This window comes from Drosophila albomicans, chromosome 3 (assembly GCF_009650485.2).
Source record: "Drosophila albomicans strain 15112-1751.03 chromosome 3, ASM965048v2, whole genome shotgun sequence".
In the NCBI taxonomy this organism is placed as follows: domain Eukaryota; kingdom Metazoa; phylum Arthropoda; class Insecta; order Diptera; family Drosophilidae; genus Drosophila; species Drosophila albomicans.
Genome location: NC_047629.2, coordinates 3,177,147 through 3,203,581, shown reverse-complemented (window position 1 = coordinate 3,203,581; position 26,435 = coordinate 3,177,147). Strand labels below are relative to the sequence as shown.

Genomic DNA, 26,435 nt, shown 5'->3' with positions numbered 1-26,435 from the left:
TGCTATCTACAATATTATATAAAATTTCTATATAGGAATTTTTTGCTCTTTCAATACCAACTCTTATGTTCGGGAGACGGTGGCAACTCTATATGGGCTACTGCATGTCACGTCATGTCTCTTTAGTTCCCCCATTCATATTATAGTAAGCATGAAATTGTTGTTTCTTGTTGTCTATGCCCACAATCAGCCGCAGTCCACTTTTCCACATCCCACATCGCACACACCCCCCTACTCCACTCCACCCAACATCTGTCGCCTCTGGCCGCTGCCTGCCTCAACTGCAAATGCCGCGCGCCACTGAACGACATTAAACCTGACTTTGTCATCATGTCTCTCCCTCTCTCTCTCACACTCACTCTTTAGTCTGTCTGTGTGCAAGAGTCGCGCTCTCTCTATCCTCCCCTCTCTTTTAAAACTGAAACCAAAGCGATCCAAACCAAACCTAACCGAACAAGGCAAACCGGGTAAAGAAAATACAACAACAAATTATTATTATGATTATTATGTGCATGGGGTTATGTGGGGCTGCGCCTCTATGCATTTATGAGAGCGTCAGAGCGAGAGAGCAAGAGAGTTTTGTTCAAGTTCTATGGATAAATCAGCAACAACAAAAAGAAGAACAACACAAAAGCCACGACGACAAAATGACGCCAACTGCGACAGCAGCAGCGACAGCGACGTTTGCAGCGCTGCTGACTGCATAGTCGGTCTCTCGTTCAGTAGATTTGTGTGTCTTCGCATAAATTTTGCATCGTTGTATGACACGGCATGTAGACAAGTTTTTGCCTGTTGTTGTTGTTGTTGTACGCTAGGCAGCCATAGATACAGACAACCAGATACACAATATGTGCTGCCTGTGTGTGTGTGTGTGAGTGGCTATGGCGACGACTACGGCTGCTGCTACTCTGTGTTTTTCTTTATTTTTGCTATTTGCCGGCAGCGAACTACCCCAACAAATGGCAGCCATGACATGCACATGACTTCCCCCCACACCGCCCCCTGCTAAGAGCATACACATGCACACTCAACCAGTCACCCACTCACACACACTTACAAGTATGTGTATGTATGACTGTTGCACTCACACCCAAACTGCTCCAGTGTACTACTGAACGTTTGGCACTCGGCCAAAGCAGTGGAGCCACACACACACATAGATAAGACAGAGAGAGAGAGCGCACACAAATACGTGTGGGAGCAGAGGGTGGTGGGGCAGTGAGAGAGAGCCAAACTACTTTACTCAGCTGTCATTGTTGATATTTTGTGTTTTCATCTTGAACTTTTGTGGTTCAATGTGTCTAGCCAACCCCAAAAAGCTGCCAAATGCCAAATTCACCACACACGCAGTCAAATGTGTTGTTAGCTGCAAAGTTGCAGCTCTCGCTCGCTCTCTCTGTCTCTCTCACTATTTAACATTGCTATTGCCCTTGCCTTTGCCGGCTTTTTTCTATGCGTATGCGTAGACGCTTTCGCTCTCGCGTTTGCTATCGCAACGCTGCGCTCTCTGCACTGCTGCTTGCAGCGCTCTATTGCATTCTACACTTGAACTTGCCCAGCGTTAACTCAACACATACACACACATAGACATAGCCAGGCACAGATAAGCTCTTATATGTATGGGCATACATACTATACGTATGTATGCATGTGCATATATAGTCTGACAGTGAGACTGCTGTCTACAATTATCTGTGTGCAGGGCTCCCCACCACTCCACACTATTATATCAACACACAGCCGTACATAAATATGTATACAAGTGTAGGTTTGTGTGTATGCACATATGTATGGGTTTGTGTATCACTGTTTGTTTGCCTCTGCGCTTACTTTTTAAGCACATTGTATTTGAAATGTGCAATTTCATACGTCGCCGTCACTTGCGTTACGTCGAATACTTTAGTTGAATTTGCTATTGTTGTTGTTGTTGTCGCTCTCTGTTTGCGTTATAGATCTTGCCTTTCATCAATTACGTCTCAGCACGTCGACTTTCTACATACATAATATGTATGTATATATGTATGTGTGTATGTATTTACTCATATGTATCTGTATTTGTGGGTTTCGAACTTCAAGGCAAACATTTCAGTTCTTGATTCGAGATACTATTTTCGTTATTGCGATCTGCATCGTATTGGAAATTAGTTCAATTTGTTTTCAAAGCACATACATTCATATGTACATACATACTAACTTCTGCCTTGATGAAGGATATCACTTAAAAGTGGACAAGTTATACAACGTGGTTGGCAAATACTTTAATCGCTGGTCTATTTGTTCTACTTATTCTAGAACTAACTAACTATAGATCATTATGGAACAGGTAATAGTCGAAAGAAAGCAGATTTAAGAGGTTGCAACACAAATAGCACTTGGCAAAAATAGATAAGAGTTTGCATCACACAATAAAACAGATTCACAAAGACTTTACAGGCTAAACAAATCTATGATTTGTACGAGATAAGCTTTTCTATAATAAAGTTGAAATGTGTGTCAACGCAATAGATCTTAAAATTAACTAAAATTTCGCATATTAGGGTAAAGATCTTGAGACATTTAGGAGAGTTTTCTTTATCTTTTTTGAACTCTGAATTTGTTGCAAAAGTTTTTTAAGCATAGTATATTGCACTTCAAAATTAAATTTAAATTCTTTATTTCATTTAAATGTCAAATATTTTAATAACAGAAAGTGTCAATTTTTAAGTTTTAGTAATTTCTTCAATAGTGGATTAATTAAAAAAAGAAAAATATTCTATTTCAAAATTAATAACATTTCGTCGAATATTGTAAGAGCGAAATAAAGGTGTTTTTCAGCCCCAACTGTGTAACTAAATATTCAAATATGTTCTTATGCATCGAGACACTCCAACTTTAGCTATACAAAAGAAAAAACAACAACAAAAAGTAAACGTTATGTTCCCTGGCTCTCACTTGCTGTTTACAAATTTCCATTTCCATTCATTTTCATGCATGATATGTAAATAAGTATGAACATACATAGCTACAATGTAAGTACATGCATACAAGATTTACTTGTGTACTAGAAAATTCCAGAGTCGCGGTTCCCATCTCACAGTCATAGAGAAGTCAACTTCCCAACTTCATTGTAGCCGTAGTATTATTTGCGCTTGTGTCTGCCAATGCTAATAATCGCTTTTGTGCCACTGTGCGAACACATTTCGAATGTACGTGTGAATTTGCACTTGTGCACCCGACGACGACGACGACGCCGCAGCAGCAACAGCAGCGACGGCAGCTGAGCGAACAAAACACACTCACACATACACGCACAGAGACGTACGCACACAAGAGAAAAAATCAACGAAAATAAAAAGAAAACAGATATTGAAAGGAGGCAAATATAAAGGAGGAAAGCGATGATGGCACAGACACGCACACCACTGCAGACACGCCTTATTATTGTGCATGCGAGTGTGGGTGTATGTGTTCGTGGGGGGAGAATAGCTGCGAGTGTGTGCGTGTGTGAGTAAAGGTGCCGGAGAGGCAAATACAAAGAGCAGCGTGCGATTGCATCGGCATTTTCATTCAGAGCTGCTCGCTCGCTCTGACAGTGTGTGTGTGCGCGACTGAGTGCGACGGTGTCTGTGTGTATCTGTGAGAGCGTGTCTGTGGGTTGCGCTTCACATTTAACTTTAGCGGTGATTCTGTTTTCGACTTTTGGTTAGCGCTCTTTGCATTGGTATGAGTACTGAGCGTTCGCTCTCTTTCCACTGTTTTGCTCTCGCACTCTCTCTGTCGTACGCTCTCTTATTGGCGGGGTGGTGGATTTCGTGGTGAGTTTCAGCGAAGTTCATCATTTCGAATTTAACAGAGCAATAACATTTAGTATTTGTTTGGACTTTGTCGTTAGCGGTTCGTTCTCCCGTTCGCTCGTTCGTTCGTTGTGTTTTTTGCGGTTTGCTTTTGAACAAAATACAAATAAAACTACACAAAAAAATATATTTATAATAATACTACATACTAAATGTAACATGTAATAGCAAAACGGTTTCTTACGAAACTCTTGTTTATAACACGCGTTGAAACAAAATTACTAATATATTCTCTATAGAAAAAAAAAAACAAAAATAAAATACAAATTGTTAAACACACAACAAGTGCAATTTAATAATACAAAAAATACAACACAAACAACAAAGTGCAAATGCTGCATTGTAGCTGAACAAGTTTATAATAGATATATTATAGCGATTTCGATTCATTTGTTTTTGGGGGAAAACTAGAGAAAATAGTTTTCATCTGTGCGTGTGCAGCAAGTCGCCGCATGCGGCATGCTTTAAAATAGCAACAAGCCAACATAAAATATAGAAATACAACAACAAAAAAGAAATTACAAAACGAAGACAAAAAAATGTGTAAATAAAAACGCACATGAATCCAAACAATTCACAGTAAAAGCAAACACACCACCAACAACACACCTACACACGCACATTCACACACACACACACACACTCGCAACGAGAACTATCAAACATCAACAACAACAGAGGCGACTTTTATCATCATCATCATCATCGACTGCGCTACGTAATCAACGGGGGCAGCGCCGTGAAGAAGAGCAAAAGAAAGAGCAACAACAGCAACAGCGACGACGACGACGACGACGTCAGACAAACGTCTACAGAGTGTCTGTCTCTCCCGTCTAGTCTATTATAACGCATGTCCTGCGGTCTGTGAGGAAAGAAGGAAGGAAGAGAGAGAGAGAGAGAGAGAGCGCACAAAATATAATATTGACTACTGCCTCACTGTCTGAATACTGCCAGAATGACTAACTGACAAACTGAATAATTGACTGATTCCGCGCTTAGTTTCGTCTCGGCTCGTCTCGTGTTGTTTCGTCTCGTTTTCTTCCCCATAAACAACACACCAAAAGCCCGCATCAAAAAGTGATTCCAGTTTAACAATTGTTTCCCAAGTGCTTTTCTATACAAATGCTGCTAAAAGTTACAGTGTTTACACAACCTTCCCCTCCCTATCTACACTATAAATAATACAACCAAATTAGAAAAAAGAGCAGCAAATAAAGAATTATTGTGTGTTTGTGACAAAATCAAGAATTTTGGATTATTAACAAAAAAGGCTTGCACATAAAAACAAACAAACAATCTCTGTAAATGGATTACAACTTTTATGGATTAGCAGCTGAATTGGCACATTACATAGATGCAAATGGTGAGTTGAGAAAATCTCGTTGCGTTTTCCTTTCAAAAAAAGCTGGCAAACTCGTCGTAACTGAAGTCTGATATTTTGAAAATAAAAAAAAAGAATGGGAGAAAAATAAGGGAAGAATTGTTCATTAATAATTAAGATGATGCGATTTCTTTATACAGATCGAAATTTTGTAAAGAAATTTAATGTAAAAAAGGGGAATTTTTTTAAAAGTAATTAGAAAAGAAACATCGCCAAAGGGTATATGAGGAATAATGTTTAAAACAATGCGAAATATTCAAAAATAATTTTTAGTAGAGAATTTGTTGATTCATGTCTAAAATAATAAATGAGTTAGAAGCAACGATTGTTGCTTTATTGTCTATAGGAATATGTTTTTTCTTCACCAAGATTTGATAAAATCTTCAGCAATTATCCAATTCAATTGTATTCTTTATAATGATTGTGTAACTAGAATTTTGCACTTGTAAGACAATTCTATAAGCAATTCGAAAGCAAATTAAGCTGTCGTCTTTTTTAAGATTTGTTTATTCTGCTTCCATTTTGAGCTGTCAACCATTCCATCAATTGAACAGGCGTCCAACTAGAAAAACATTGCTACGCATTTCCCAATTTCCTATTTGTCCAGTCAGAGAGAAGAAAAATAGCAGAAATCAAAAGAAAATATTGAAAAATTGGCCAAGTGAAAAGTTATTTTGCGAGAAAAACAACATGAAGCCATTGCTGTGGATGCCAAGATACACACCATACACAAGCATCAAATGCTGAGATACAGATACAAAAATATACATAGATACAGATGCGAATACAATTATTTAGGCCCAAAATACACATGTTTATGTACATAAATTGGTAATACATTAATTATTGTCATGACAACTGACAGACGGCCAATTAAAGCGCATTCGTTGAAATGTAAATTTATTTTTATGAACACTCGCACACACACACACACGCACACTCACACATCCATTCGGACAAGAATCTTTTAGATACAAATTGCGTAGCTAGAGAAGTGAAATATTGAGCTTCATCTTGGCCATGTAATTGGCAAGCGACAATCGAATAAATTGCGATGCTTATTGACTTTTAAGTGGGATTTGATTTATAAAATGCCTTGTTGGGCATTACCCATTAAGATCGTCAAATAGTCTACGTTATAAAGTGGGATGTACAGTGGATCGCAGCTTATTTCGTGCAGTCGCAAACCGAAAGTTTGAACCTCCACTGCTACTAAACCACTAAAGATATTTTAAAAATTTAAATGAAGGTTGGTACAGCAGAATTTGTAGATTTGAAATTAAAAAGAAAAATTTTCTTAATTACAAAAGTAAAACATTGAGATAAAAAAAAAAAAATTTTGGGCTTTTTTTATGCCGCAGCTTATTTCGTGCACTTCAAGAATTTTTATTTAAAAATTCGAAAAATTAGCCTAATATTTTGTGTTGCCTCCTCTCTGCTTTAGGACAGCCTTCGGACGGGTTTCCATTGACGATACCAATTTTTTGGTCGTTTCGACTGGAATTTTTTGCCATTCTTCAAGCAAAGCAGATTTTAAATCGTTTTTAATCGAAATCTGTCATTTCCGAATAGCCAAGTCCAAAATTTGCCATAGATTTTTTATCACATTTAAATCTGGTACTTGTGCTGGTGCTTGCACAAAGTGTGGACAGTTCCAGACGAGCCAGGTCTTCACAATTCCAGCCTTATGCTTTGGGTCGTTGTCCTGGTAGAACCGAAAACAATCGCGTATGCTCATTTCCTCGGCACTTTGGAGAAGGTTTTCCTTCAATATTGAAAGATATTGATTGGTGTCCATTATACTATCAATAAAAACCGGCTACCGACTCCAGAGGCCGACATACAGGCCCAAACCATAACGTGACCCCCGCCATGCTTAACTGTTGGTTTTAGGTATTTGGGGTCTAGCTCGGTATTTGGTCTCCGCCAAACATATTGACGCCCATCCGAGCCGCATATGTTAGATTTTGATTCATCTCAAAGATGACGTCTTCCCAAAAGAAATTGGATGACGGATATGTTCCCGAGCGAGATGTAAGCGGTAGTCCCGATTTTTCTTGTTAATAAATTATTTTTTTCAAACTACTCGACCATTAAAGTTGTGTTCGTGCAGGACCCGGCTCACTGAATCCGGGCTACACTTCTTGCCCATTTCATCCTCTATCTCCACAGCCAATTTTTGAGGCGATAGCTTCAGATTTTGTTTATCTTTTCTTACTATGCGAAGCTCCTCTTGTTCGCAAAAAATTTTATTTGGTGCATTTTGACCTTTATTTTCCACCCGATTTTCACGAATAAAGCGCTAAATTATATATTGTACAGTGCTAAAGCTTAGTGAAAACTTCTCCGCAATAGCACGCTGGCTGTTCCCATCTTTAAAATATTTAAGAACTAATTCTCGTTGTTTAATAGTTGTTCGAGGTGCCTTGTTTGTAATTCCCCAAAATTTTCGTATATTAATGTCTCAAATGTCAAAATACTCATTAAATCTTTTAGTTTAACTACCATAAATACCAAATCTAGCGTGAAAACCTAATATTCTAGTCAAAAAAGTTAGAATTTCGTCTATATAAAATGTCTGCACGAAATAAGCTGCGGCATAAAAAAGCCCAAAAATTTTTTTTTTTTTATCTCAATGTTTTACTTTTGTAATTAAGAAAATTTTTCTTATTAATTTCAAATCTACAAATTCTGCTTTACCAACCTTCATTTAAATTTTTTAAATATCTTTGATGGTTTAGTAGCAGTGAAGGTTCAAACTTTGAGTTTGCGACTGCACGAAATAAGCTGCGATCCACTGTATATGTATGTGAGTTCACTTCTCAATAAATTGTAGTTGAAATGCAAAGTCTTAACTAAATGAGTTAATAATTGATTCGTTATTTTTTTGTGGAATTTACTTGTTTCAGAGAACTTTAATTTAGTTTAGGTTTGTCTTTTATTTCTCGTTCGGTAGTAATTCGAATTCTCATTAACTATTAAAATACTCAATTAAGGTCTTTGCCATTTGGTTACGTTTAAGCCATAGATTAAATGTGGCAAACAATGAAAACGTAATATGATTCGATTGCTGGATGTCAAATGCCGCACAATAAAAACAAAAAATTTATAGCCACGAATCCTGACCTTAATGATCCCAATGATAACGATGTTGCATGTTAATAATGATGATGAACACGATTCCCTTCTAATTGTTTTCAATGGAAAGTGGAAAAAGGCGGCGCGTGTCGTTAGTTTTTGTGCTACGTGTTTTTCTGTGTACTATCTTCTGGTCGCGTCTATTTTTATTCATTTCACTTTATTACAGACTTCGCTGAACGTTCATCGTTCATCGTTTGTGTGTGTGTGTGTGTGTGTGTTGTTTTTTTTCTCAATTAGTCTTAAAAATGTGCCTGGTGCTCTGGTTTCTTTTTCGTTGCCTAATTCTAGGCGCCTAATGAGCCCGAAAGCCACATTAACCAGACCCACATTAGTTTGGCTCACTCGCAATTAATTTGCCTGTCGCATTGAGGAGTTGCCCCTCCTCCCTTGCCACCCTGGTAGTTAGTCATAATGCTGAAGCTCCTCTTACCAAGAGTAGGGTCTGGCCCTCTATATAGAGATCTTTTTCCAACGCGACAGGCGACCTGTCTGCGACGTTTTTCTTTTCGTTGTTTTTTTGCACATTAAATTATTTGCTATTTCTCTTTTGCTACAATTTCTAGGTACTAAAAAAACGAAAGAAAGAGGGAAAAAAGTTACTTGTTTCCTATGGCGTTGTTTCTTGTTTGTTTTATGGTACATTAAAGTTGGCAAAATGGCAAATTTTAATGCCATTTTATGCAAATAGATATGTGTTTATGTGTTATGTGTGCGTTTGAATCGCTCTAGGCGCACATTCCAAAGTGTTTGCTAGTCGCTTCTTCTCGCATTGCATTGACAAACTACCGATTTTAATGGACTCGCCCTTTCTGCCAAATAATGATTGTTGGCTCACTATGACGGTTACTTTTAGTTGTTGTGTGCTCAGTGTCGTGTTTCGATGTCTAAATGTGTCTTGCTATAAATGTATATCAACTTTGATTGGCGAGTAGAGTGAGAAACTGACGTTTCTCACACGTTTGGCACTTGCTATAAATTTTATATCAACTCAGATAAGCAGCAAAAGTCATTCATGAATGTGTAACAAACTATAATTCAGATTATAGCATGTTTGAGAGTTGCTATAAATTTATGGCAACTCAATTAACACTTTCTGAAGCTCACAAAGACAGACTTAGACCAATGAAATGAAAGAGAACATTTTTAAGCTTGCTATAAAATTTATAGCAACTGCTAAATTCATCATTAATATGAATAAAATGTCATTATGAAGATCATCTGGTCAGATTTGTGCCAATTAAATAAAAGAGAGCTTGCTATAAACTTTATAGCAACTGTTAAAATCATCATACAGATGGAGAAAATTGCTTAAAAGCTCTTAAGACGTCATTTAAACAATTAAGTGCAGCAATTTCCTAGTCTCCCTGACATTCAATTGACCCCCAATGTGACTCAAAACACTTAAACACCTGGCTCTGGGTCAACACAGGTTCAATGTAACTAGGGGCAATCAATAAGTCCATTTTATAGTTTGTATATCACGGCAGCAGCATCCCATGACTGACAGCCTGACTGGGTCATGAGTCATGAGTAGAGCAGCGTAGTGTGGTAATAGCTGTTGTACAGGTTCTCTCTCTCTCTCTTTCTTCTATCCTCTCGCCTTAAACCAGCCATGCTGAACTACCCTTACAAGAAGAAGAAAAAGACCAGCCAGATGATGAAGAAGAAGAAGAGGCGAAGCAGCAAGACAATTGCATATCGCATCAAACAGGTTCCCTTTTCATTGTGTCCAATGTGTCGTTATCTTGTCAGTTGGCTGAGTTGCTTTCGGGCTCTGTGCGTTTCCTGTGACTACCTGTGTGAATGTCTGTGTGTGTGAATACGAACGTGTGAGTGTGAGTGCGAGTTCGAGTGCAGTTCTTTCTCTGTCTGGACATTCATTGTGCAGCATGCGAGGCTGTAGCTCTTTTTTATTTTATATCTCTCGCTGGAAAACCAGAGCGATTGCAGATACAATAAGTATATACTATATATGTACATATGTGTGTGTGTGTGTGGCATTAATTAGCAAAGTCGCTTGCCATAAAAGCGGCGCTCGAAACGAGTTTCAATGAAACGCTTTCACATTGCTCAATCCACATGCAACTGCAACTGCAACAGCAGCGAAGCTGTCAACACTTTCGCATTACTTTCCACGCTTTTCTACAATTTAACACTCTTTCAATTTAGTGCAAAAATAATGCACCATATATAAAGTTATACGCCCTCCTCCTTCTCCCTTCATTTCGGCCCCTTTGAGAAGCTAATGACCTCAGCAAAAAGCTGAACATTTAAACCAGATTCAAATGAATCATACTTAAAACGTTGATAAATGAATTAATTATAATTTTTTGTTAGCATTTGACAAATTCAAAACAAGATTCAAGGTCGTCAACTGTCATACTCTGTTATACGCATACGTATACTAAAGTTCATCTACTCGTGTATAAGACTTTTTTTTTGAGAACTCCGAAATTAATATAATAAATGAGACACGCGCAAATAATGAGAACACAAAAAAAAAAAACTGAGATTAATGGCAGTATTTTTTCGGCAAGAAATAAAACTAAGATTTTCCCTTAAAAAGAGAGATATATTTTTTGCTAGTAAGTTTTAAAGGTCAGCAGTATATAAACGATATATTGATTATGCATTGCTCGAACTAGAATCACTATCTATAACAAGATTTTTAGTGTTTTTATACACCACAAAATAAAGATATTGAAACTTCGATTTTCCGCTAATCCGTTAATCATTTTTAAGGTGACATAAATTTTGGTATTTCTTGTTAATCTCGTGTTATATTTGCTGTTTTTTATTGATATTTTTCGCATCTCTAACACCTTCCTTTATTATTTGTTGTCGGTGACGTTGCTCTTTTTTTTGTGTGTGATTGCTTCGATTCTGATTGAAAAGCAACACATCAAAAGGTGTCCAACATCAGTTGAATCCATTACCATTTGGTCAAGCAATTTGTGTTATCTTTTCTACTTGAAATGAAACCAGTTTAATTTGCAATTCAATTTGCGTTTGCAAATTTTGAGAGATACACATATGTAAATCGTCTTCGATATGTGCCCATGGCGAAAGGAATTGATTAAAACATGTCAGTCTTCAATTAGATATTTGAGTTTGCCAAAATAACTTACGACTATTTCATAGAACTTTCCAAAAGGTCAGATACGATGTCGTATGCAAATCAAATTGGTAATAAATGCAAATCGATAATGAGTATGAAGAAAAACGAGCCGAAAAAAACGCCGCGAAACCGGAAAAGGAAATGATTCAAGCGCAGTCTTTTATTTTATTTCATTTTGTTTTCAACTCAAATATTATTGATATTTATATTTATTATTGAATGGTTTTTAAGGCCTCAAGGTTGCTGCCAATTTGCTTATGACAATGTTTGTATTTGTATCTCTAAGACATAACGCTACTTTATGCCACAGTTTGTTGTTTCTATTTCCTTTGCTTTCGCATAATTTGTGTCAGTGCGCCAGACGCTGTGCGAAGAACTTGAATAAATAAATATATTCGCCTGTCTTTCAGTGGCAACATTAATGTTTTTCAGTTTTTTTTGTGGGCTCTCAAGATATTTCAATTAGTTGTGTGTAACTCAAATACCCTGTAATGAAAGATAAAACAATGCATAAATTAGTTGTTACATTTCTTTTTATTTTTATGATATAACGAAATGTAATGTGTCCAAAAATAGTAAGCTATTTGATGTGGTTACAAAGTATTTTCTAGTTGAGCAAACTTCCAAAACGTTCTTATTTCATTAGGTCTTAATTCCTCCAGTGCTAATCCAAACGCGTGCCCTGTCACAAATTTTCTAGCAATTAAGTGCTTTTTCCACGAAAAGCTGAAAATTGCGCCAAACATTGCCATAAATCTGTTTTGGAAAGAGATTTGCTTTTTTGTCTTTTGAGAGAAGAAAAAACGAGGGGAGGGAGTATTAGGTAATGGATCTGCCAACATAACTTGCCCATTAAAAAGCTTATATGTTATGATACCCTGAGCACTTATTTTATAAAGGAGGTTTAATATGAGAAATAATCAGTATATTCATATAATTAGTAGTATTTTTATTCTTAGGTAAATCATTTTTAAAAATAAATATAAACATATTTTATAAAGAAGGTTTAATATAAAAAAATTTATATTTCGTATCGAATTTTTATTCTTAACAAATAAATTTATTAAAGATATATATTATATATAAACATATTTCATAAAGGGAGTTGGATATAAAATTTACTCAGTATATTCTTGTATTGTACTTAGTAGAAATTGTATTCTTAGGGTATTAAAGCTTCGCTCTGACAAAGAGACATGATTTTTCTTGGCTTGTTTTGTCAGTTAATTGGTTGGGGCAAAGCATTTATTAATGTAGTCATAAGGAAAGGACTTACATGCAAATGATTTTATGATTTTGCGGCATATTATTATCATAAGCATAAGTCCACTGAGAATTCACAGCTGTGGTCAATCAATAAAAATTAATTAACAGCAATAAATGTAAATGCGTAATATTGAAAAATAATAGCCATAGTTTGATGAGGGTAAATTTTGGGAGAGTTGTTTGTGTAATTTCACCTGTTGACAAGTTTTTCACTTTTGTGGCTACCTGTTAAGCTGTGTTCGATATGTGTCAATCGAATGGCACAATTTTTCATGTTTAACCAAATCAGCAAAGTTCAGAAGAAACCCAAAAAACCAAAATATAAAAAACCAAGACAACAAATTCGCGGAAAAGTAAAGCGCAACCAGTTTGGCTTGGTTTGATTTTTTCATTTGTTTTTTCGTACCTTCTTTTTATGTGTTTATAACGAGACAGAGAGAGAGAGAGAGACCCACACAGAGAAGAAATAACCGTTAAGTTGTCAGTCGAATGGCCCATGGACAATACCCACTTGTAAATAAATATATGTACATATTTATATATAATTGTCTGCGGTTTTTTTCGCTCGTTTTTTTAAGTTTTTTGGGCACGTGTGTTTGCACTCAGTCATCGGGCGAAGAAGCTGCAAACAAAAACAAAAGTTCCCTTACCAAAAACAGCAGTAAAAAACAAAAAACAAAAAAAAAAAGAAAGAAATGAAACGAGGTCAACAGTGTTTTGGGCTGCTTCTGAGGAATGTCGAGTGGATTTTTGACAGAACTTTCCTGCAGCTGAAGCTATAGTCGAAGCTTTTGTATTCGCATTCGATCAAACTTCAAAAACTCTCGTCCGTCATAATGGTCGAGGCCTAGAGTTGCTGCAACAGTTGACATGTTTCATTTGTTTACCTGCCAGATGGCCAGCTGGTAACCCAAGCAAATGATAGACAGCTCCTCATTTGAGCGACTAGACAATACCCAATAAAAAACTTAAGAGGTTTGAAATTTTTAGATCAAATTTGATTCATTAGTACTGTTAGAGAAATTATAGCTTGTTGAATTAAAAATAAAATTGCTTTGCAATGCTCTTTGTGAAGTATCGAAAAATTTAGTACGAAAAACGAAATAGATTCATAGAATTAAAAAAAAAATGTTTCGAATTATCTAAAAAATTCGTATGATTTAAAAAAGATCAAAAGGAATTCAAAGAAATATATGAAAGGTTTTTTTTATGTAAAGCCTTTAACAGTATTTAGAAACTTTAACTTTGTAGGAAAGTTTTAAAAGTTAAAATTATATTGAATATCAAAAGAGAAATGAAAATGTTTCATATAATCTAAAAGTTCTTAAGATTTGAAAGATAATTCTTATGAAATTAATAAAAGCTTAGAAAAGTTGTTTTTATATTTTTTTATTTTTATCTAAGAAACTAAAGAGTTTTTATAAATTACAAAAATTATGCTTCTGAATAACCAGACACATTGATCTTCTTCGATAAAGACTTTATAGCCTAGAACGCTCTTTACGCGGGCTTGTCATATATAGCATAGATGACATCTTCTATATAATATGTAACACATGCTTTTATATAGTTTTGGTCCACAAAAACCCAACAGGAAGTCAATCTCAATGACAGTCATTAGTGTATGAGCATAAAAGCCTTTTTCTTTCTGTTTTTTTTTTTTTTTATTGTGGTGTTCACTTTTCTCGATGTGTTTTTCTACTGAGAAACATTAGCTTGAATTCTCTGTTTCACTCGCTTTGCTGCCCCAACACGATGTATCTCCCTCTCTTTCTCTTTCTGGCTCTCTTTCACTCTGTCTGTGTGTTCTTTTGGGTGGCCCTGTGCATTATTATTAGATTACTTTGCCTGAGGCGAAGCAAAGCGTTTCGCTGTCTGTGTGTTTGGTGTCCATGTGACACATGTCGCAGTTGTGTTTTGTTTATGGGAATATGCCACATGTGTGCAACACTCTCACACACACACACAGTTAGAGTCAGAGTTAGACCGAGCGTAGCTCCCTTGCATACCCTGACAAGATGTTAGCAAATGGAAATCACGCGGCGTTTCCACTACGTGCATAAAAATAACAGCAGGAAATTAAAAGGATCCATGTGTGTACATATGTCAGTCAGTCTCTCCCTGTGTATGTGTGAGTGTGAGTGTGTCTATGCATATTGTACGCCTATTAATGGGCCTTGCTAAGCTGGACAAGCCTAGCGAGCGGAAATTTAATTGTTTTTTTCCTCTTTTTTTTTGCCCCAGCTATGGGACGATGTTTGTCCTGAAGACCCTTTCCGCTGTACTTAGCTCAATGTGCTTACACTCGATTGTTGTTGCTTTTAGGTTGTTGATAAAGTTTATAGCATTTCGGATTACTTGGATACCTTCAGTCGACAATCGCGTGCCAGCCATTGACATACTTGTGAATACTTCTGAGTAGTTCAATTATTAAAAAGAAGTTCAATAGAAACGAAACACGAGTCAATGAATGACAAATGAAATACCCAAGGAATAAAGTTATTTATTTGATGGTATTTGGAGCAACAACGTGTGAAAATAGTGGGGATCCTTAGTTGAATATGCCATCTTAGTGTACATATTCATTTATTTGTTTAAGTTATTATTGGTTTGCATCTTTAAAAAATAGTTTTAAAATTAATAATAAATACTTGAAATTAAATATTGTCATTTGATCATCTCAATTCTTAACTGAATATTTAGTATTTATAATCTAAAAAATTAATAAATTCTTTTACAATGCAGAAATATTACTTTGCATTAATTTTTTAAAGTATTGTCAATTCTTTACTGAGTATTCTGAGCTTAAAAAATAATTTCTTTAACGATAATTAAGAATATTTCGCATTTATTTGTTATTGGACTATCTCATTATTCAAAATATCTCATGCTAAGCTTCAACTCGAACATATTCCAAGATAGCTCTGATTTGCACCGCCTTTCTATGTAATCCTCAAAGCGTAACGTAAGCTGATCGTTTCATTACGTAGTGTTGTCATTACGCTGTAATACAACTTCCATTCTCGACGCTTGAAGCTTTAAGCTTGGCGTTGCTTGCACGCATTACACGCGTAACAAATTGCTGACTAACAACAACAACAATGTGAATTTCACAACAGAAGCGCTGACAAATTACACACGCAAAAAATAAACGAATAAGAACTTTTACATGCTGAGGTAATTACGCGTCGACCGAGAGAGTGAGAGACAGAGATAGCGAGTGCGCAAGTAAGTGGGAGGAACAGAGATGGCGATATAGAAAGGCAAAGACGTTTGCGTCTGCGTCTTGTGTGTTGCCTTTTACACTTGCCTTTTGCTTTTGCAGCTCAACTTCAAAAGGTAAAAATGCGCAAAAAAGCAACAACAATAACAAAGCAGCAACAAAAAAACAAGACACGCAAAGCTATAAAAATGCCTTAAATGTCGTTTATATATCACATTCGAGTGTGTGCGTGTATGTATTTCATTTCTATGTGTGTGTGTGTGCTTAAACTGGCTGCGTCTTCTGCTGCGGCGCGGCCTCTGGGCAAGATTTTTGTAGACAACAAAGTAAAAGAAACAACAACAACAACAATAACAATAACGAAAAACGCAAAGAACAACCTGTTTTTCTCATTGAACGAGATACGAGAGCGACAGGTTTTTACGTGTTTTTTTTTTCGTGTTCTTGATGCCTTTTTTTCTTAATGCGGGCCAAAATCTCAGCAATGTGCTTGCCCTCCACTCCCACCAGTTGTTTGCCTGACTTACTCACAAAAGCCCTTGCTCTCTTGCATTGCCCCTCTCTCTCACTCTCTCTACCTCTTTTCGTACTCTCTTTGAAAGCTTAGAGACAGTTTGTTTTGTTGTTGTTGCTGCGATGTTTTTCGATTTTGTTCTAAGCTGGCTGCGCAAGCGAGATGGCTATATAACATGCCAACTGCGATGCGCTAAGCTCAGCCTTGCTATATCTCGATCTCACTCACACGCATACGCACACAGACACAAGCAGACGCTGCCATTTGGCTGTGTTGCCAAACCTGTTTTGGCGCTTTGAACAAAATAAATCTGTTCGAAAACTTTTGCTTATTAACTTGACTACTCGTTGTTGTTGTTGTTATTTTTGTTGTTGTTGCCGGCATTTGCCGCTTGCTGCGACTCGCCTTTAAGTTCAACTGTCAAATGTGAATTCAGATGAATCACCTGTTTGAGTGTCTCACAAATGACTCAACTGCAATCCCCTTGATAGGGTCAACTTGGACCATGACCATGACCAAAAAAGAGAAATAATAAAAAGAGCTGCTGCATTAACTGGTCGCTGTTGAATTTATCTCATTTGAAGAAAGAAACTTTCACTAATTAAATGCCTTCAATTAGAGGCGCATTACGCTTGTGTGTCACTGTAATTAAACATTGGAATCACATTACTATAAAGTGAGACAACACTTAACTAAATTGACAATTAGATCTATGATTGTTAATGATTTCTGTTAATAGTATACTTTATTTAAACAGAGCAGAGAGATGTAGACATTATATTATAGCAGAAAAAGAGAGAGAAGGAAATATAATACTTGATTAGTGTTTGCATCAATCAGTTTTATGATGAAAGCAATAGATTTGATGACATCTCAACTTGTTGATCGTTAGATAATTACATTGTATACTTAATGAACGTATTTTGCAGGATTTGCTGTCTGAAAAGAAAAAGGTTATCAGTTTTATTATTCAAGATCATTCAAGATCATTTTTGAGAATTAGAATTAGTGACTTTAAAGTTTCAGACAAATATATAAAACAGATCCTTTAGTTTTTCCCTATTTACATCTAATAATATAGTATATTTTTAAATTTTTTGGTCTCCAATATTTCTTAGACTGCAAGTCTTTCACACCTTTCCGCTTCTCTCAACTTCCTTGTGCCCAATGTTATCAATAAAATATTTTTCAAGGCACTTACAACGTACATAACATAAATATTTGTTGTCGTTGTCGCTTCGTTTTGTTTGAGTTGTGGAAAAAACTGTATAGACGAATGTGTAAACAAATGATTGTAAAAATATTTAGATAAGTGCGACAAGTGTACTCGTCCAAGTTCAATGCATACTAGATAGATACATACATAAAATTCCTCAAAATACTGGAATCCAATACATAGCAAAGTTTGTTTTGATTCGGTAAATAGGGAAATGAAATTGATTAGTCGACAATTTGATTGATTGACAATCATTAAGTGTATAGGTTAAAAGACTATGATATTGGGAATGGGATAAGATCTATTGCCACAACTCATTTCTCTTCTCATTTTTGCCTGAGAGCTACAAAAACCAAGTGTTAACCGTGACCAGTTGACATTTCCAAGAATGGCTTTGACTTTAACTATGACTTTGATTAATTAAAAGTGGCCAACAAAATTATGGTCTATGCATATGATAATAAATATTCGCGAATTTTTTATCACAACACTGCAATCTGAGAGAACGCAGAGAACTGGTTCATTTCTTCTTCTTCTTCTTCTTAGATGACGGTGAGATATTAGAATCCCAAAACTCGTGTTGGTCTCTTAAGCTCAACTTGGGACTAGAATTATATACATATAATATAAATTTCTTGGACTCAAGTGTCGAAATTAATTAAGTTTCTGTTGTGTTCTTTTTATTTTTCGTGTTTGGGTATTCGGTTCAAGGCAAGGCGAAAATTTGCAATTAAATGAAAATGAAAATTTCATGAGCACTTTCGAGGCGAAGTGCGTTGAACTTGTCTGTGATTTTTTTTGTGTTTTTTTTTTTGCGCTAAAAAGTGTACAACGAGTTTGCCAAGCTTTGGGAAATCAAGAAAGTTTAAATATGTGGGTAACAAATCTTCATATTGCAGCATTCGATTATTAAAGGCACTCGAAGAACGCCATAAAAATGTATTTTGAACGCAAACAAGTGCGTAAAAAATACTAAAAACGTCTATACAAAAAATACCAAACAGATAAAGAGAGATTCCTTAAACAAGGTCGCATCTCTTTTTGTTTGCAACGAGAGCAAATAAGGAGAAAAAGGATATATCCAAAGATATCGGAAGAGAGGAGAGTATTCGGACCACAGAAAGTGTCCGTGTTATTTGAGAGACAGTCTAAGGAAAAACAGCAGCACAACGGCGACCATCGGCTACCCAATGATGAAACGACGCTGGTCGAACAATGGCGGCTTCCTGCGCATACAGGAGGAATCCTCCTCGGAGGTGACCTCCTCGAGCAACGGTCTAGTCCTGCCATCGGGCATCAACATGTCGCCCTCGTCCCTCGACTCCCACGACTATGGCGAGCAGGAGCTTTGGCTGTGCGGCGCCGATGCCACCAGCGTCTATGGCAACGTCAACGGCAACACATTGGGGCATGGCAATGCCCAGCAGCAGAGCGTCATTGCCGTCGCCATGCACGGCTGCTCCAGCACCCTGCCCGCCCAGACAACCATCATCCCCATCAACAACAACAACAATACAAATAACAATAACAATAACAATAACAACAGTAATGGCTCGATGAATGGATATGTGGCAGGTGCCACAAATCTGGGCAATGGGCATATGGTGGGCAGCCTGGTGAATGGCATGCAACAGCTGCAACAGAATGGTCACAGTCTGATCAATTCCACAACCCCCACCCCTCTGCACATGCAACAGAATGGCCTCAATGGGGCAGCAGCAGGTGGCATGGGCGGTGTCGTTGGCATGAGCCTCAATGCTCTCCACCACACGAATGGCAATTCGAATGGACTCGGTCCAGGCGGAGGACTCGGTGGCAATAACAACAATGGCAACAGCAACAACAACAACAACAGCATGGGCGGACCCATGGGCATGGGCATGCAACACACGCCGCGCAGTGATTCAGCAAATTCCATTTCATCAGGTTAGTGGGTTACACTCCATCAATAGCACTTTCCCCATATATTCCTTTTTTTTGTTGGTTGGTTGAGCGATAAAGTTAAGATATTCACAATAATAAAATTAAAATGTATGTATTTTAATGAAATATTACTTTTTAAGTACTCTTTAAATTACTTTTTACAATTCCAAGTTAACTATTCTTCAAATATCTAATACAAAAAGGTAATATTTTCGAAAATATTAAGAAATTTCCAGAACCTTTTTCTTTTATTTCTATAATATTCACGAAAATAACGTTGCACATTTATAAACTTTGATTAAGGATGGAATACTACTAAAAGTCATAAAGGATTTATCAGATAAAGAAAAGCAAATTACAAAAGAAAAAATAATGAAGTTTGTTAAAGATCTTATAAAAATTAGTAGACCATTCTTTTAATCTGTAAACATATATACAAAATATTATAATTCCTTGTAAAGGGAATATTATAATATTAAATTTCTAATTTCCTTATAGAAAACTTTCATTCAAGATCAGTTAAGTATATTATAAATATAGGATAGGATGTGTATTAAGTTTTTTCTATCAACACCCACTATATCTTTCATTAATTTTATATAAACATTTAGTAATGGAACTCTTTATCTCTATATATGGGACATTTCAAATATTAAGTCTGTGCTATAAACACCCAATTTATGCTTCATTATTCTTATCTAAATATCTAAACATGGATCAATATTTGGGTATTTCATTTTAATATTCAAAGGCAGTTAAACATTTTGTTTATTGATTTTGAGTGGAGATGCATATCTAGCGTTATTGGAGCCTAAGTTACGATCGTAACTTTCCATTTATACCGCTGGCTGCATACTACACTTAATTATTTATTTTTGCTGTGCATCAACTGGGCTGGTGGCACGCCCCCTGCTGCTGCTGCTCTGCTGCTAATGTACATTGGCACTAATTAAATTTTATTGCGCGCTTTTTATGATGCACTTTTTACGAGTTGCACGTTGCGAGCGGGAAACGAGGGAACGAGCAGCACTTTAAGAGGACCATGCAGCAATCAACAGCCTGCATTTGTTGTTGCGTTCGTTGTTCGTTGTTCGTTGTTGTGCGGACTTTATCAGGCAGCGTCATGGAAGGTTGCATTCCAGTCACACACACACACACTCTCACACACATACGCAGAGGCTGAAAGCAATGTGCAGCCATAAGGGCGGGTGTGCTGTAACTTGAACCTACCTCAAGCTGTTCTATATTTAGTGAGCTCCCCCTTCAGAATCGGGCAAATTGACAAAGAAGACAACAACTGCATCACAGTGCAGAGAATGTCTCGTGAGTTTTGTTGTGTTTGTGTTTTGTTGTCCCTCGTGCGCTTCGCTTCGGTGCTGCAACTCGATGACGTCACCGAGTTCAGGCTGCTGCCTAAACTGACCTTCAGCTGGTCAGATGACCTCGTATATTCATCGTAGCAACTGGAAACCAGGTCACAATGCATTCGCCAGGCCAATTTGCATGTGACCCAATTGTCTCTCCGATGTTCTGGCTGTTCGATGTCAGGGACGCAGGATACAAATACAGGGCTGCTGTGACCGGAAATCGATTGATGCTCTGACACAGTTTTAACCATGTCCCTGATCCGAGGACATTGCCAGAGCTGTGTCATGGTCAGGTCATCGAAAAGTTTACAAACAAAAAATCAACAGCGATTCAACTTAAATTCAAAAGAGCTCTGTATAGTAAATTTCAATCAAATAGAAATCATTGAATTATTTGTGCATATTTCAAGAATTGTTTTAAACCAGTTGCGCTTTTAATTAAGAACATGATCAGCAAACGTTGATAGCATATAGAATACAAGTATTGTATTGGAATGTATTCTATGAAAGTGAAAACTTCTTCATAAATATTGCAGCGAAACCAGTCTTTATTTATTTCATTTGTTTTAATACAGTAGACTTTCAGTAATTATAAATCTTTTGAATCTCACAGAAATTAGATTTTGAAGTAATTAAAGTAATTGGAGTGAGTCTGTATGCTTACTATGATAATTAAATAATATAGATATGATATGCAATTTATATGAATTTCACGGTATTATTTAGTAACGTTTATTTATTTTTATAATTTAAAATAAAGTATAACAAAAGAAATCCATTAGTACATTTTATAACTTTACACTTTTTATACCCGCTACCCATAGGGTAGAAGGGTATTATAACTTTGTGCCGGCAGGAAATGTATGTAACAGGTAGAAGGAGGCATCTCCGACCCTATAAAGTATATATATTCTTGATCAGCGTTAACAGCCGAGACGATATAGCCATGTCCGTCTGTCCGTCTGTCCGTCTGTCAGTCTGTCCGTCTGTGTGTCTGTCCGTCTGTCCGTCTGTCCGTCCGTCCGTATGAAACACTGGATCTCAGAGACTATAAGAGGTAGAGCTATAATTTTTTTTTGACAGCATTTGTTATGTTTGCACGCAGATCAAGTTTGTTTCAAATTTTTGCCACGCCCACTTCCGCCCCCGCAAATCAAAAAAATCGAATAACAAGCGTAATTTTAAAGCTAGAGTTGCGAATTTTGGTATATACAATATTTACTATAGTAGTTATGATTCCTGGTTGCGATCAGATAAAAATTGTCGAAGTTATTAAAAAAATACTTTTGTATGGGCAAAAACGCCTACTTACTAGGGGTCTTAGTTGCTTTGGCTGACAATCTGGTATATTGTGCCGTCTATGGTATATTTTGAATGCGGTACTATGTCGATAAACCAAATATACCATTTGGTATTTTTTTTAGTATTTTTGCAGTATATTTGGTATATTTTGAGAAAATACCGCAAAATATGTTTCTTTTATTCAAAATGGGTAGCGGGTATCTCACAGTCGAGTACACTCGACTGTAGCTTTCTTACTTGTTTTATTTTTAAATTTTAGATTTTATTTATTATGATTACCTTAAAACAAATGGTTCTAATTTACGAGCATTTACTGTAGTATTAGATGTTGATCCAGGAAGTACTAAAGAAATGCTAATATTGTTTTCAAAGTCTATTATTCAACGTTGCATACTCTTAACAACATATGTCTCGATATTTCATTCACTTGCTTCGAGTTGTTTCAAAGTGACTTTGAACTCAACTCGTAATTTTGAGCAATTTGGGTCACTGGTGCAGGGCAGGCCCGAAAAATGCAAGGACACACTTACATCTCGCATCTCGTTCTCTCTCTCCCTCTGACACACTCTGTTTGTCTGTCTCTTGCTGCACAGCTTTACGTGCCATTGCAGGCATTGCAAGCTCAAGTACACGACCTTACCCCTGCAGACGACGAGCAATACGATGTCGATGTCGATGCCGACGACAACGTCGACGTCGACGTCAGACTCTGTCTGAAGCTGCTTGCTACCGGTAATAATAACAAGTCAGCTTTTGCTTTTGTTGCTGCTGTTGCTGCTGCTTCTTCTGCTGCGACGTGTGTGCGTGCTTTTTGCACAATTGTTTTGCGCCCGGCCAGCGAGCTTATTACTCGTCTCGTATTTACATTTCTTTTGTGTTCGCGTTCGCAATGAGTATTTCGTAAATTCCAAATGGGCTTTTTGGGGTGGTGATGGTGAATGCCGTTTTAATAGGGTTGTAGGGTTGCTCTGTTATTCGATGACATAATTTAGTTTCAGATCCTATAGCTCAAGGACACCAACGAAATGTTGAAATAGAATATTTCATATTTACACATAAAATACGTAGTACGTTGGCACGATAAAAAAGAGAACGATAACAAGCCAGTTGACAATTTTTCAAGTCTTACATTCGCATACAAGTGCAGTCAGCAGCAGCTACTATTTGTAGTACACACACCTATCTGTATGTGTGTGTGTGTGCGTGTATTCGCATGACGAAAAAAAATGAGGTCAATGATTTTGTGCCGCCATCGTGAGTTATCGACGTCGCGATCAAACGAGCAGCCGAAGCGCACTTCGTGTGCAAGCGCCAAGAATCGAGACGAGCACAACGATAACAACAACAACTACAAGCTAATGAGCGTAAAAACTACTGCGCTCTTTGCATGCAAGCTCGTTTGCTCGTTCTCTCTCTCTTTTACTCTCCCACGGCCGCGCGCTAATTGAAATGGACTCGCGCACTCATTTGATTAACAGGCAGTTTGTTGTTGTTGTAGTTGTAGTTGTTGTTATTGTTACATGGCGTGCACAACAAAATTTTTTATTCATGCTCAGCTACATTGTGTCTACTTTGTGTAAACGAGATATTTGTTGTTGGTTGCTGTTGTCGTCGTCTTGCTTGTTGGTATTTTGTTTGAGTGTAATTACGCCGTCTCTCTCACGCTTTGACATTGATAAGCTTTCGGCTTTGCTGCCGCCGCCTGCGAGCTGCGCTGCTGCCGGCCCAAAGCATGACAGTTGCCTCTGGCTGACTTTGACTTTTAGCTGTTTGTTTATTTTGTTTAATTTTTTGCAAATGTCTGTTTGCTGGTGATTTGCATTTGCAGTTGCTCACAGTAACACCACACTGTAAATATATTTTATTTTAAAGATTTTCTAAATAAAAATGTACATTTCATTAGGCAGCCAACTGCATGTGGCAGCCATTTTGAAAGTTACTCACATGTGTGTGACGTCAACATGAGAAAGCTCTGCCCACAATCGCATGCATACGTGAGAGTTTACGCATACAAACAACAAACATGCATTTGCATTTGTGTTTGTGCATTCTTTGTATGTTTTTGGCTATTTTCGTACACTTGGCATTAATTTGCAATCAAATGAGAAACGCAAAGAAAGCAAAGCAAAGACGTCGTCAGCGTCGACGTCAACAGCGCCGCAATCTACAGAGCTTTGTGTTTCGGTTTGTGCGGCGTCAACGTCAAGTGCATTTGCCAACGTCGACGCAGCTGGTATTAGTGTTAGATTGCCTATATGCCAATGTGTGTGCGTGTGTGAACACGTTTTTATAGGTTAATGACACAAGCGGCTGCAACGACAGCAACAAACTAGAAACTATTTTATATACTGTTTAATTGCATTTAAGGCAACAACAACCCCAAGTGCAGCTGTGAACTCTCGCGCTGCAATAGAAAATAGTAAAAATAAAAATACAAAAAAAGTGAAATTATTCACTGTCGCATTTGTGTTGATAAGTTACACAATATTCTCTCTCGATTTGCAGTCTGGCAAATTGATTTGGCGCCACTGTGCTAAGCAGCATTGCTGCTAAAAATAAATTATAGATTTCAGAAAACAAGAAGAAAAAACGAAAAAGAAAAACATTAACTATGTCAGTAGTGTGTATGCACAAATGTTGTACATGCTTTCATAAATACATACATCGAAATGTATATGTATTTCTTTTTTATTAGCTACAAACTGAAATAAAAGTGCCAGGAATTTGTTTTCGAAAGCAACAAAACGAATATTTATAAGCAACAACAACAAAAAGTGCTAAGAATACACTTTTTCTTATTAGGCAACAACATAAAGAGAGCGTAAAGCAAAAGACACAGAGAGAAAGAGAAAGAGAGAGAGAGAGTGAGTGAGAGTGAGCTCGCGGCACACGCAAGAGCTTTGGAATTGCAGAGGCGACAGACAAACCAACTAACACACAATTTAAGCTCCCGATCTGTCTCGACTAACTGTTTGAGCCATTAGTGAACGCCGTCGCAGTCGACGTCGACGTTGACGACGACATCGTCGTTTACTTTGCGCTGTTGCTGCATTCTAAAGAGTCTGAACAACTTTCTAACACGATGTTCATAAGCGCAGCTTAGCAAACAAGTTTCGCTCGCACTCACACTTAATGGCTGTTCTCTTTTCCTCTCACTCACTCGTTTGTCCATTGGTTTGCTCGTTTCTTCATTCTTTACTTTCTTCTTGTTTAGAGTTTTTTATTTCTTTTTTGTTGCTGTTGTTGCGTTGTAGCTGTTGTAGCTGTGGCTTGGGCTGCTCACTTTCTTTCTGGCCTTCTAGAAATGCGTCGTCTGCAGCAGCTCTCGGGTGAAAGTTGTTGTTGCTGCAGCAAAGCGTGATTTTCCACTTTTTCTTTAGCTTTTGTTTTCTGCTCAAATTGAGCGAGCAAATAAAGTGCAGCAGAGATTGCTGTTGCTTTTAGCATTTTGATTTATGTTGCTGCTGATTGCTAGCAATTTTGATTTTTGCATAAATTTCCCATGTATCCAAATCAGAAAATGATTGCGACTTCACATCAACATCGACAATTTTGAACTTGAAATTGGCCCAAGCGAAAGGCGCCCAAATCGCCAAAGACCCCAATGTGTGGAAAGTGTGAGAGCGAAAGGTAACTATCGATTATTATCGCAATCGATCGATAAGTGCAGCCAAGTGAATGCCTCACAAGATCGCAAGATCACGTTTTCTATTAAGCCACAAAATCTGTTGATAAAAAGAAAAGTTGCCACATTGTTTGCAATTTATTTTGAGTCCATTTTTGAATACTTTTGCAACTACTTCAAATATTAAAAAAAAAACTTTTATTTCAATCCACAATTTAAAGTATTGTGAAATTAGTTTATTTTTTGTTAAACATAAAAGAGTAACTATTTAAAAATATTACATATTAAAAATTATATTTTTTGAAATTCAAAATTTATATAATATAAAAAAATTCTCGTAATAATAAAATGCTGAAAGCATTTAAAGAAACTATTAAATTCGCAAACACTTTGGGTATTAAAAGCGCCTCTTAAATTACATATTATTAGGTATTTAATAACTTCTGCGACACCTATAATTAGAATTTGCCATTTATTTACACGTCTCCATAATTGGATAAAAAAAACTACAACTTTTAATCGCTGT

At 36.9% G+C, this 26,435-nt stretch overlaps 1 protein-coding gene across 6 annotated transcripts in view; it reads left to right on the top strand.

Annotated features, from left to right (window-relative positions):
* The window catches only part of LOC117572673 (ecdysone receptor), a 121,872-nt gene that overhangs the window by 56,662 nt on the left and 38,775 nt on the right, over positions 1 to 26,435 (top strand). Inside the window, exons 1-2 of one of the 6 annotated variants that reach the window (XM_052004783.1) lie at positions 3,841 to 5,196; positions 18,608 to 19,618. The exons of 2 other annotated variants lie outside the window; for them this stretch is intronic. In XM_052004783.1, coding sequence (XP_051860743.1) covers positions 18,883 to 19,618 — 736 coding nt within the window. In that variant the 5' untranslated portion in view covers positions 3,841 to 5,196; positions 18,608 to 18,882. Of the gene's footprint in view, positions 1 to 3,840; positions 5,197 to 18,591; positions 19,619 to 26,435 lie in introns of those variants that run through there. 3 more of the 6 variants (XM_034255699.2, XM_034255702.2, XM_052004785.1) reach the window with 3 other exon arrangements.